This window comes from Dermacentor albipictus, chromosome 1 (assembly GCF_038994185.2).
Source record: "Dermacentor albipictus isolate Rhodes 1998 colony chromosome 1, USDA_Dalb.pri_finalv2, whole genome shotgun sequence".
NCBI classification, from domain to species: Eukaryota; Metazoa; Arthropoda; class Arachnida; order Ixodida; family Ixodidae; genus Dermacentor; species Dermacentor albipictus.
The window spans coordinates 433656103-433670431 of record NC_091821.1 but is presented as its reverse complement, the minus strand read 5'-3'; the positions used below and the strand labels follow the sequence as shown (position 1 = coordinate 433670431).

General features: G+C 46.4%; 1 protein-coding gene across 2 annotated transcripts in view; it reads left to right on the top strand.

Annotated features, from left to right (window-relative positions):
* LOC135908338 (uncharacterized) overlaps positions 1-14329 on the top strand; it is a 155428-nt gene that overhangs the window by 113838 nt on the left and 27261 nt on the right. For both annotated transcript variants that reach the window (XM_065440102.2, XM_065440095.2), the window contains exons 20-21: positions 4287-4469; positions 9435-9548. In XM_065440102.2, coding sequence (XP_065296174.1) covers positions 4287-4469; positions 9435-9548 — 297 coding nt within the window. The remainder of the gene's footprint in view (positions 1-4286; positions 4470-9434; positions 9549-14329) is intronic.

Here is a 14329-nt window from a genome sequence, read left to right as displayed (position 1 = left end):
ATTGCAGTGTTTGCGGAGAAGCCTATCTAATTATGCTGACCCTACCTAGTGATCTTTGCACTAGTGTGTAGTGCCTGCCGAGAAACCGGTTCGATAACTTCGTATTGTTAATGTTATGACGCTCGCTAATAATACCGCTGGCGTCTGAACATCGCGATTCATAAATGCGCGCCATTTTCGCGCTGTTTGTTTTCCGAGTTCTGAAAAATACAATCGCTCTTTGTTATTCGTCCTCAGCCCGCGCGTGCTCGTGGAAGATGTTGCGTTTGCAGGCCTACGTGAAGCAGCTTTTCCAATTACACCGCCGGTTTATGCAATGCGGACAAAGTGCCCCGCTTGTGGTCGGGTGTCATATAGGTTGAGGTGTCCTCCTGTGAGAGACAGTTACGGAACTGCACTTATCTCTTCCATTTCTCTTTAAAAATCACTTCACACACACATATAGGTGGCGAACCAAACGCGCGTGACGTGCGTTCGGTGCGTCACATACAGGCTTTAGATTGCTATACCGACAACAACGGGAAGCCAATGCTAGACCTTTATGAGCAACATAACCTGGTTATCCTGAATACAGGGCCTAAGTGGGAAGGGTAGATCACGTGGGAAGTGGGAAACCGGCAATCGACCATTGATTACTGTCTGATGACAGAACGAATCCATGTTAAGTTGAGAGAAATGGTCATTGACGAGAAAGGGTATAGCAGCATAGGGAGTGACCATAAACGCATCATTTTGAAAATGGGATATGTAGTTGGGAAAGAGAGCAAGCAGTGCAAGATGGCCAGTCCACATTTGAACGCTGAACAAATAACAAATATTTAGTCACTAGAGTTGAGGAAGAACTTGGCAGATGGTAAAGAGTGGGAATAAACGGAGTTTCCAAGTGTAATAACAGCAGAAATACGGAAAGAGAGCCAACATGTTCGTTGGAAAGGAAAAAAGAAACCGAAAAGATGGTGGAACAGGGAGTTACGAGAAGCGATCGCTGAACGATAGAAAGCATCCCGATAGCACAGGCAGGGAAAGAAGGCGCAGTTTCCGCAGGATGAAGTAGCCAGTAAATTGCAAATATACCGGGACAAAAAGTCTATGGTTCAAATACTGGCGCAAGCAAATATAAAACGGGGAAGTGAACGTTGGTTGTCAGAAATACGTGAGAAAAAAAAGGCCCCCCGTAGAATACTTTGGAACCACATAGAATTATTAGGCATGACGTCAACAAAAATAAAACAGCCTATCCAAGACGAAGATGGAAACACTGGAACAAGAAGCGGCAATAAATTACATCCGAAAAATAACAGCCAAATCTTTCCAAGGCAATGACGAGGTTGTATTTGCAGAAAAAAAGAGCACGAAGGAGAACCAGATGGAAAAGGAGCTGGGGCTAACAAATTTCACCTGGAAGAAAGCCGCAGAAAAGATTCCCTATTGCAAAGCCATAGGGCTAGATGAGGTTCACTTTGTGCTGATTAATGAACTAGGACCAACAAGTAAGGAAACTCTGGTGAAAGCAGTGGAAAAACTTTAGAACAGGAGAAAAGATAGATGAATACCACACAGTTGGTGACAAAGTAGAATGAATTTACTTTATAAAGGTAAGGGGGGGAGAAAGAAGTAACTCGTATAGATTGTTGACCATTACATCGGTAATATACAGGCTAGGAATGCAGACAGGCCAAATTAAAGCTGCAAGCATGGACAGAGAATAATGGAATTTTGGGAGAACTTCAGAATGGCTTCAGAATAGGTAGGCGTTTAGATGATAACATATTTGTTCTTACTCAGTATATTGAAATATCAAAAGTAGAAAGCAGATCGTTATATGTGACTTTTTAGACATTACAGGAGCCTATGACAATGTAGACCACAACATCTTGTGGAATATTCGCGAAGGTGGAAGTTTCGGTGACGATTGTCTACAGCTATTGAGAGAGATTTACCTAGAAACTACCGCTTGCGTTGAATGGGAAGGGATGAGGAGCGAGGAGAAAGTTGATATCAACAAGGGACTGAGGCAGGGGTGCCCTCTATCCCCATTGCTGTTTATGATGTACATGGTGAGGATGGAGAGGGCGCTAGAAGGAAGCAATATCGGATTTAATCTCTAATACGAACAGGCGGGTACAGTAGTAGAGCAGCAGCTTCCAGGTTTATTTTATGCGGACGACATTGTGTTGCTAGCTAACAAGCAAAGTGATTGCAACGTCTGGCTAATATCTGCGGGCAGGAAGCCAACAATTTAGGTTTGAAATTGAGTGTTAGAAAATTAGGTGTCATGGTATTGAGTGAAAATAGTGAAGGGGGGGGGGGGGGAGTCAGTGGCAATACAGGGCCAGGAAATACCTCGGGTAACAGAATGTGAATACTTTGGTATATCGATATACAAAGGCATTAGATATATGGAAACACAGGAAAAAAACAATAACAGTGAAGGTGAAGAGAAATGCAGCCATAATGAAGCACAGTGCGCTATGGCGATACAATATGTACGATGTGATACGAGGTATGTGGAAAGATGTACTGGTTCCAGGACATACTTTTGAAAGTGCGGTTGTTTGCTTTAAATCAGGTGTACAATCAGGACTCGCTGGGAACCAAAGGTCAGAGGGACGCCTCATGTTGGGTGCTCACGGGAAGGCTACAAATGAAGCTGTACAGGGTGATATGGCCTAGACTAGTTTTGAAGTGGAGAGAAGCTCGCAGTAAAATTGAGTATGAAGAACTATTGAGCAATATGGAAGGCAGTAAATGGGCTGGGAGAGCGTTGAGGTGTCTGTACAGGAAAAACATTGGTTCACAGTGGAGGAACAGAACTAGGAAGCTTACCAGCAAGTATGCGGCCTGTAGGGTGGTCAACGAAGCAACAAAGAGCGTCAAGCGGCAAGTCAGAGCCTGAAATAATCTTATGGGTGGCGGCAATGGAAAAGAAACCTGCCATAAGTAACTACTTAAGAGGAAAAAATCGAAATCAGGAAAGAAACAGTTTATGGTAACTCAAAGGGAAGCTCATTACTTTTCGAAGCGACATCGGGATGCCTTAGAACACGCACCTATAAAACGAGATATAAGAAGCAAGAAGCATGTACTTGCTGCGGTAAAGCTAGGGAAACTATTGAGCATGTTTTCTTAGAATGTGAAGACGTCTACCGAGCGGTTGATTCAGGCACCGCTGGCCTCCTTGAAGCCCTTGGGCTCCCTGAGAGCAGTGGAAAAGTAAACATATCCACAATAGGGATTAGTGAGAGGCGATTGGAGGATTGGTGGAAGAAAAGTAGGGCAACGACAGAAAACGCAGACGTACAAAAGCGAAGTTCGCAATAGGGGAACAGAAAATTTGGTTGTGAGAGTTCATAGTGTTTTTCCTTTTTTCTCACTTAACCTATAGGTGGGACATTAGGCAGTATAATAGCAAGAGATTAGTGGCGCAACCCACTGCCCCGTACCAAAGGGGATGCTCATAACATCCATCCATCCATCCATCCATCCATCCATCCTTCCATCCATCCATCCATCCATCCATCCATCCATCCATCCATCCATCCATCCATCCATCCATCCATCCATCCATCCATCCATCCACCCATCCATCATTCCATCCATCCATCCACCCATCCATCATTCCATCAATCCATCCATCAATCCATTCATCAATCCATCCATCCACAAGCGCGCGTTATGACCAACTTCACCTCGCGACATTTTAACAGACTCGGGCGACCTTGACTCAGCTCTGCCTCTTCATTAGAAGCACATTCACGGATAGTAATGAAATCAAACTATTAGCGCCCCGTACTAGCGCTCCCCTAATGACCAGACAGCCACGTTTACCTCGAGACGAAGCACCCTAGGGGAACTCAAAAAATGCGCAACGACTCGGTTTCACAATGACACCAGCTGGCACCACCAAAATGACACCAGCTCGCGGAGGGGCTATAAATTTTCCAATTTCGTAAGTAAACCTCGCATTCAACCTACTAGCATTCAAAAGCATTTTATGCGCCAAAGTGGCAGATGGAAAATACTTTGAAAACCCTAACGCCTCACTGGCACTGATGTTTGAGCGTTATAAAGGCACCTTTTACTCGCATTTCCTTTAACATTAACAACACTTTTTTTATAATGTGAGGTAAACTATAGTTATGAAAATAAAGTTCATAGGTACTAACTTATTTTGTGTTCGTCATTTGCTGTCCGTCGGTGGTACACTGGGATATGGGCATTGAAGTCTGCGCCGTCATCACATGTCCACGAATATAGTGACGCCACGTTGCGGCCGCTTGCTGCAGCGCACCTCTGGCCCAGGAGGCGGTAGCCTGCTCTTTCGGCTCTGCTGTGACGAACGAAACAGAGTTCGACGCCAAGATGCCGCTGGCGACGGGCCACAAGCCGCCCTGGCCTGTACGCTTGGCCTTCTGCGGTTGCATTCCCATTCCGAGCGAGTCGGACAAGCTGACCGATAAGGTCAACGCGTAAGTGCGCTGCTGCGATTCCACTCTTTTGTGTACAGAATTCTTGTCGAACGTTAACGTTATTCTTAACGGCTTGGCAAGGGGTGGAAAAAAGCCCCGGAGACATTTCATAGGCGAAATTTATAGAGAAGCAAGCATTGATGTGCAGCCCTGCCGGGCGCTGTGTTTAACGTGCGCGAGAGTAACACGTTGCCTCATGCCGCATTAAACCGATATTGCTGCTGCTAGACGACCTAGTAGAGAGGAGTGCCGGTGAAATACCGAAAAGGGCAGAACACGCGTGCCTTCCGCCATAGAGGTTTAGTGCTTTTTTTTCGTTGCCGGCACAGCCACTGTACATTACCAAAATATATAGACCCCAAGTCGTGGGCTCGGATAAGACTCGCCCCTTGAAATGCCGTCCTTTAAGCGCCTTCTAGATGTCTAAATAATTGAGCGCACCTCCTCACGAGACCTACGGAGATTGACAGGGTGCATATTCAATCAAATGTGAAACGAGCCTTCGTTCACTCGGGTCTGTGAAGAGCACGAGTGAACAATTGAGTGAACCATTGGCTGACTCATCATCAACGGGTCAGCCTATAGGCAGAGAGCGAGTCAGTACAAGACGCGGTGACACCAAATCGTTCGTTTCTGTTTTTGCCTGTGCATAAAGTGTGCTGGCACCGATCTGTACGTGGGTCATAAAGCCAGCAATGGTGTTCATGAACGCACATGGCGCCAGCGGCTGTGACTTTCTGAGGAAGTTCATAGCGATCGTCAGAAACAATTACCACTCTGCCAGCGGCCAGTATAACATGGGCGTGGCATCAAATAATTTCGTGCGCACTAGCGAGTACCGGCGTCGGTGTTGAAAAAGAATCACTGGCCACGTAGCGGTAAACGCGAGAGAACTGATTTAGTTATACATCGACCTTCTTTGAGCTCGCGGGTCTATGACGTCAACCACGTTCAGCTCATTGCAACGTGTTGTTCAGGAACTCATCGAAACACGTCCAGCCTCTTCGAGGAGCGAAGGGCAACTTCGCTTATTGATTACATAGGTAATTCTGCCAACATCCTTGACGAGCTCGTCTTTACCACATCTCCTGATTCAATTTCTTCATTATCAATTATACCTGGTTTAAGCGATCATTCCGTGTTTCATGTTGCAATCCCCTTACGCTCGCCCCAGCGTCCAAAATACTGTAAGAAGATTTGTTACTACAGTCGAGCAGGTTTTTCCTCGATCAATACCGAATAACAAAGTTCTGCCAATTTCTTTTTTCCGCAGTTCTGGGAAAGGACTATCGCAGAAAACTGGCTCCTTTTCAAAAACAAGTTTGAAACACTAACTGAAGAATATATTCCGACTCGCCTATTATCTCCATGCAATCGGGCTCCTTGGTTCAACTTGAGTTTAAAACGGCTTCTTAACAAGAAAAAACGCATTTTTCACGCTTTAAGCTGTTTAGGAAAACCAAAGCAAAAGCAACCTACGTAGCTATCACATATGAATATTAAATGGCCATCCGCTCAGCCAAGAATAACTTTTTTTCTGAAACACTACCTCATCTTCTCACAACTAATCCTAAGAATTTTTGGAACTTTATCAACGTACGTAAACCTAAAGAAATTGTTCTGAAAATTGACTATGCATTTCCTGTCCCCCGTGAGCTTTGCTGAACGGTTTTTAACAACACATTCTCGCTATATTTTTCTGACGCTCTAATAGATACTTCACCGTCCGCACGTGCCTTTACGTACCCTGAGATGGAGCCGATTTCGATCGACTTAGATGGCATATGCAATTTGATTAAAAAAGCTACACTTCCTTCATCCGCATGTTTTGATACCATAAATTACAAATTCCTTAAGAGTACTGTAGCATATTCATCTGCTTTCTTGTCATATATTTTTATACAGTCTTTACAGAGTTCAACATTTCCGGACGACTGTAGGACGGCGAAGGTGATTCCAGTCCACAAATCTAGTGATACACGTAACCCCTTAAAGTACAGGCCGATCATCTCCTTAACTTCTATATCATGCAAGCTATTAAAGCACATAATCTACTGCAGCCTGATTGGTTTTCTGGAGTGTAATAATTTTTTTGCGTCAAAGCAGCATGGTTTTTGGTAAAAATTATTCTTGTAAGACTCAAATACTAACCTTTACTAATGATTTGTCTTCCGCTTCAGATCGAGCTTCAGTTATTGACTGCATCTTCCTTGACTTCGCGAAAGTTTTAAACATCGACTGCAATTACTGAAACATAGCACACTTCATCTTTATTGTAAGTTGCTTAAGTGTATCGAATGTTTCTTGCAGAATAGAACACATTACGTTTCTGTTAATGATCATGACTCCAAATCATGCAAGGTAACATCCGGTGTTCCTCAGGGGTCAGTCCTAGGGCCTATTCTTTTTCTAATTTATATTAATGACCTGCCTGGTTCTTTTACTTCTAACGTAAGGCTCTTTGCAGACGACTGCGTTCGGTACCGCATAATTTCTCATGAGTCTGACTTCTCCATTCTTCAATCTGACCTAAATAAAATTTCTTCTTGTGTGATACATGGCTTATGAAACTAAACATTACCAATGTAAAGCAATGAGGGTGTCTCGAAATATTAACCAGTCCATTCCTCAGGGCTATGATCTTAACGGTTGCCCTATTCAGTTCGTCGACAGCTACAAGTATCTAGGCATCCATATCACTAATAATCTCATGGCAGAAGCATATCCACCATGTTATTAAAAAAGCTAACAGTTCCCTTGGTTTTCTTTGCCTGAATTTCCGCCTCACTCCCGCTCCCGTATAAAACACTCGTTCGTTCCAAACTCGAGTACGCTTCATCGATATGGGACCCCCGTACACTAGCTCGTTAACACAGTCCATAGAATTAGTTCAGAACCGCTCAGTTAGGTTTATCCTCTCTAACTATTATCGCTTAGCCAGCGTTTCTCGCATGAAGCGAAAGCTTGACCTACCTCTCCTTTCTACTAGACGTCCAATTTCCCGCTTATGCCTGTCTCATAAAATACACTACACTTATAGTGACCTAAACATGACACTTCTTTCGCCACCGAGCCATTTGTTATTCTGTATTGATCGCCTAATGAAGGTTGAGGTGCCTCAGTGTAACAGCAATGTATACCTCGAAGCCTTTATCCCGAAAACAAGCCAAGACTTGAATCGCCTTCCCGCATCCATCGTCACCATCACAGATCATGATGTGTTCAAGTCGGCTATCTGTGACCATGTGCTGCCTCATTAGCCTTTCTTTTTTTCTTTTTCTATTGCCACTCCTCTCTGTAATGCCTGCACGGCCTTGAGAGTAACTAAATGAAATGAAATAAGTGAAATGATGATCATTTTTAAATTGTATGGCAGTTTTCACAAACGCCAGTGACAGATAGTATAATTCTTGTCCTTGAGCTGGATTATTCAAAGTGACAGATTATTAGCCCGCAAAATCGAAACGCATACTCAACTATTTAACAAATTCGCTAATTAATATTGCAATATGCGAATTGTAGCCGGTGATCTTGAATCTACTTGAACTGAATATCAGGATGACAACAATTTTAAAATATTATTTCCCAAAGTGTGTAACCAAATACATGGGCGTTCGAGTTACATAAGGGCTTGAATGCACAAAAAGCGCTTTAATAAAAAAGTAAGTGGAACCACAGTGCACTTTTACGGCAAGTTTGATGACGCATACCTCCCAGCTGCCGTCATTCTAGAAATTCATTTCAATTGGATACGCCTTTCAAACTCACCGTCTGCAAATAGTAAATTGCAATACGTGCCGTGAAGTAAACTCAAAAGATGATTAGTATTTTCTTGTGAATTATTCGAATATGTGTTGCGATTTCTCGTGCAAATAATCTCCGTCGCTTTGAATAGTCTGCTCAAGGACTAGAATTACGATATCACCCCGTGTAACAGTAATGGTAAGAAGCACCCAAGAGGCTGACGCTCCGAACGCCTTCTTTATTTCACCCTCGTCTTTGTTGTTCCCTCCGTTCCTTTCCCTTGAGCGCGCTGCCTTGCGTACTTCGCCTTCACACACGGCCACGCTGCAAGTTTCCGGCGCGGCTTGCACCATGGTACGCGCTAACTTGGCATGTGGTGTCGGCGACGTTGACTCTTACGGCTGTAAGGGTGCGCGGGCGATGAAGACCAGCCGCCAAGTCTGGACGCGTCATCGCCGTTGAGGCCACGGGGAAGTGTGTCGTCGTCGTGGAGCCGTCCAGCGCACAAACAGCTTCTCTGGCTGTTGGCACTGGCTCCTGCGCTCCGGCCAAGGCTTTTGGAGACGCCTACTTGCCCGAACAGCGGCCGGAGTAGCTGACATCGCACAGGACACCATCGAAAGCGCTGCGTGATGTCATTGTGCTGCCGTGAGAGAATATTTATTCACGTGTCTTCTTCCTTGGTCCCTGATCGGGAATGGTTTGGGCAGCGCTCGCCGACGCATACAGTAGTAACGTAGGTGGTTCCGAGTGGCCACTGACGCCGCGCGCACCTTTTGTTGGTCTAGACGCGAGCTCACGGCACTTCAGTTGACGCGCAGAGCACTGGCTCCGCGTGTGCGGCACCGCCGACCATGCCCGCTCGCATTGTCGGCACTGTCTTCGGCTGACAACACCAGCAGCATGTGGTCACTCTAGCAAGCGACAGGCTTCCCACACTTCAGGCACAGACATCTTCCTTTTTTTTTACTTTTAAACTCCCAGTGCTGACACAATAAAAAACATATTTGGCCTTCACTTGGAATAAGACAATGAAAGGATGGTTGTTACCTTAAGGACTAGGTGCTTGTACCTCTGCAAGTCAGTCCGTGCTAAAGTTGGTCGGTGTTAAAGAGGACGTGCAGTTCCCCGCCTGAAGCACTGAAGTCTCGAGATAGCTAGCAGCATGCTAGGTTATGTAAGTGGTGCTAAATTAGAATCCTGATGTCGGTGCACTCGCAGGCAGTACAGACGGGCGCTCAGGAAACACTGGACAGTCGACGAGGCCGCGCCCATTCGTGTTCCACACGGCCTGCGTAAATTGGCACTCGATACCTTGACTTCTACGACTAAGGAGTAAGTGACTGTTTCCGTCTTTGAGCCTACATGCATGCTCACATGCGCTCTCGACCGTCCTTTCCGTATGGCTCGCTTTAGCGCATCTGCGGCCAGCCTTGCATTTCGTGTACGTCCCGTGCAAGTGTGCCCGTTTAATCGTTTCCCAAGTGTCGCAGCACTCGGCAAACCGTGGGGAGTCGTCAGAAGATCGTCGTCACCATGAATTCCTTTCGCAACTCTTCTGACGTGAACCATGTTGTCCTCTCCTTTATATGGGTCTGCGCAACTGTCTCCCATGTTTTTTCTTTTTTTTTTATGGCGAAGCTGTCTATGGCTTACTTTCATGCTTCAATGCATGAAACAGCGGTTTTTTAAAAGATAACTGAAACGCCAAAGCATTTCGTCGAACACTTTGAATATTGATATCTCGGAAATGGTGCTGTCCAGAGTATTCGTTCTAAGCGGATGCGCCGCGAGAACTCGGCGATTATAATTCATATATTCAAATATGTTGCGTAAAGTAATTAGAAAGTTCATTAGAGTGATTGCGCTAATTCTGCAATTGAACATTTTCATTTCCCTTAGAAGTAATGGCCGCCTCATGGAGTAATTTAGATGAAGGGTTAGAATTGTGCTGCTTTTTAGAAATTTCATCCATATCATATATATATATATATATATATATATATATATATATATATATATATATATATATATATATATATATATATATATATATATATATATATATATATATATATATATATTCCTATGTACATATGTATGTATATATATATGTACATAGGAATGTATATGTATATATATATTCCTATGTACAAAGTCATCAGCAATCATCGGCTCGTGTTCGTTTTTGCATCGGTGCCATTTTTCCTTCTTGGAATAAAGCGTCGTCTCGACCGTGGTATTTGAAGTGGTGGAGGTGCTTTAGGATCCCTTCGACCTCAATCCACTTCAAGATCTCTCATGGAGCTACGTTCGGGACGCCGCTTACGCCAAGAGGCCGCCATGTCGTAATACCAGACCGCAGCATCCACCATCTCGGTTCAAGTGCCAGCCACCCCCACTCCCAGCCCTTCCAACAGCCGGTATCGCGTTCCTGAAATCTTCTCTGGCTTGCCTGGTGGGGACGTTGAAGACTGGCTCGACAACTACGATCGTGTCAGCGAATACAACTGGAACGAGACATCGAGAATAAACAACGTGCCATTTTACGTCTCTCAAGTAGCCAAGACATGGTTCCTGAATCATGAGAGAGAATTCCGTGATTGGTCGTCTTTCAGGGAGCAGCTACGGTGGATTTTCGTCACACCCACGGTTCGTTCGGAAGTTGCGAAAAAGAGGCTGTCTGAGCGCGTCCAGCATTATGGCGAGTCGTATACCTCGTACATTGAGGACATCCTCGCGCTTTGCCGCCGTGTCGACAGTGCCATGCCAGAACCTGATCGCGTGCGACACCTTCTTAAGGGTATCGTATCTACTGCCTTCAACGCACTCACCGCTCAAAACCCTTCGACGGTGTCAGACGTCGTCTCCGTCTGTCAGCGCCTCGACGCCCTGCAATCAATTCGCTTGCAACCGGACTTTTCCGACAACCCCCTGGCAAACAGTATTGAGCTCCGGTCTATCATTCGAGCCATAATTCATGAGGAATTGCAAGCGCATGGCTCACCCCCTTGCAGCAGCGCTCACATCCAACTAGCTTCTACTGACCTGCGCGGTATCATCAAGGAGGAATTGGCCTCCCTGCAGCACGCCCAGCATACCAACGCTTTTCCTTGCCCACAACCGGCTTCTTAGACCAGGGTTGCTGCACTGCCAGCCGCGCCGTCTCCTATCACACCACCTGCGCCTGTTCACGATCACCTGGCACCTTTAGTCGCCCGAGCTCCGAACCCGCCTTACTACTCTGCCTGGCGTTCGTCGAGGCCTGTGTGCTATTACTGCGGCTTTCGAGGACATATTTCCCGGTTTTGCCGACGCCGCCAGCAAGGCGAACGTCGTGATTACGCGGCCTTTGAACGCGATGAGCCACCTCCTTGCCTACCGCACTTATGACGATAATCCTCCCGTTCGCCGATCACCATCTCCGGCCGACTTCTCCAACACCGGACACAACACACGTGCCTCGAGACGCCGCTCCCCATCGCCGCTCCGACGTTCTGTTTCTCCACTTCAACCTGTCTCCCAACTCCATGTCCAGCGACTGGAAAACTAACCAGTGCAGGTTTTTGAGGGATAAATGCATCGCCGCGAAGTGCTCCAAGTCCTCCTGAACGTCCTTCGAACATGTTATTGGTGTCTGTGGAGGGTGTGCCTTTGTTAGCTCTGATTGACACGGGAGCTACTATATCTGTTATGCGTGCGGACCTGTGCTCTCGTCTGCGGAAAGTGAAGACGCCTTGTATTGGATCATCCCTGACAGGGGCTAATGGAGCAATCGTTCGACCATCAGCCCAATGTACAGCACACGTCTTCATTGATGGTATCCGTCATCACATTAAGTTCGCGATTTTATTCCCGTGCGCTTATGAACTAATTTTAGGTTGGGTCTTTCTCTCGTCACCATCCGCTTTAATCTCTTGCCGTCAACGTGTAGTCCATATGACCGAGACAGTTCATTGCAGCGGGAGTGCCGATGAGCCACGACTGCGTTTTCTCACTGCTGCCGATTCTGTACTGCCTCCCGGCCACGAGCAAGTCATAAGTCTCTCCTCTACGGACATCACCAATGGCGACGTGCTCGTCACTCCTTACGGTGGGATTGTCTTCGCTTCCTGCCTGGTGCGTTTCAAAGAAAGCTCTGCGTTAATCATCGCTTTAAACGCGACCACTGAGACAATCCTCCTACCTCAAGGCTCCGCAGTGACCTGTTATGTGGATACCCAACCAGTCTCCCTGCTTCCTCTTGCCGCCTCGTAAGCTCTTCCTCAACAGGACAAATCTGCTTCATCTGCCCTTGCTTCCGTGATAAGTCCTCACCTTACAGCTGCTCAAAGTGAAGCGTTGCTAAAATTGCTCATGAAGCACCGGGCCTCCTTTGATATTGACACGTGTACTTACCTTTATCGGGCGACCACGTTTCGCCGCTTAACAACTGCAATCGCACAGCGAGGGACGCATCCGACGTTTCTGGAAAGTTATCGATGCTTCTACCCGGCTGTCTGTTGTCGCCGAACCTTGTGTTATCTGATTTCATCGCGTAACGCGAATGGTGTAAAACTTTGTGGAAGGCACGCGGGTCTGAACGATTAGTCTGGAACATTCGACGACTTCTCTATTAGCCCCGAGAACGAACACGAGCGGCGCTGCGAGCGCCGCTCGCGTGACGTCAGGGCACGGACTCGCGCCTGCCGTCTGCTACAGTTCGGGCGTTGTCCGGGCGCTTTCTGCGGTGTTTTCGTTTGTTCACCCTCGTTCTCTCTGCTTGTATACTTATGGTGGTCGTCTCAAATATATTTTTACGACGTCTTCCTTTGCGAACATTTATTCAAAGAGCTAATTTCTTAGACAACAATGTAGCTCTCGAAGGCAACGCTACAGTGCCAGCCGAAGCGACGCAGACCAGCCCATTGCGGCTTTTTCATACGCGCATAGACAATAGCAAAAGCATAGCCTATAGGAATCCAGTTATGATACCATACCTGCCGCGCTGCAACAAGTATGTCACAAAGTTGGCTATATATGACTTCTACAGCAGTCACGTTGATTTTATTCCGCTAAAACAGGTTTGCTCACGACGAGTACTCATGGTATAATATCGAATTTTTGCATTTCCTCACAGAAACGCTCGGCAGTAGCACGGGGACTTAACTAATACTGGAGCTTAGATTATACACGCCTCACTTGCTTCTTTACCTGCTTGTCAACATTAGGCGGTTCTTCACGTGTTTATTTTTTTTAAGCGGCGGAAACTTGAAGTAAAGTTAATGAAGGCTTACAGCTATTTACAGAGTACAATTAGGAATGTACCAATATATATTCCCTTTTCCGTGCTACACGTTCAACTCACCTCTTTAGAGAGCGTTTGTTAATGATTAATAATGTATGTTATGTTCCTCTTTTTTTGTCTATGTTACCTAGTGTATATCATTTATTTATTTCAATGCCGCAGTGTGTTTTGCATTGTTATTGTGGAAATATTTTACTTTTAACGCGATAGCGTTAAGGAGCTCGTGTCGCAGAAAAGCCGGTGTCGTCGGCGTCGGGTGTCGGCGTCGGCGGCGTTGACCGTGAGCGATAAATCACGGCAGGCGCTTCATAAATAAAAAGCAACTTCCAAGATTGGCCCGGTGGGAATCGAACCCGGGTCTCCGGAGTCTGAGACAGAGACGCTACCACTCAGCCACGAGTTCGATGCTTCCAAGCGGTGCAAACGCGCCTCTAGTGAATGCGGTGTTGCCTTCGAAACCAGCCGTGGAAAGTTATACTGCGGTGTATATCGGTAATTATGAACATGTAACGTACAGAAGTCACAATTACACGAGTTGCGAAGTGCGTTTCCGCTGCATTTCTTTTGCGCTTTCCGCACACGCAGAGCCATCTTGCGGCAAACACAGAAGACCCCCTCCTCTCAATGTACGGCGCTGCCCCGACAGGAGGCGCGCCGCGCGCGCATTGGGACCGCTGCCAGGCGCGTCGCGGGACTCCCTCTCCCCTGACGACGCTTCGCCGTGCTTCCGGTTTAGATTACTATCTCTCTGCCCGTGCCGATCACGACGTTTGGCTGGCGTAGATCGTTTCCCCTCCGAGACACCGAGTTCTTTGGTTCGTTTCGTTCG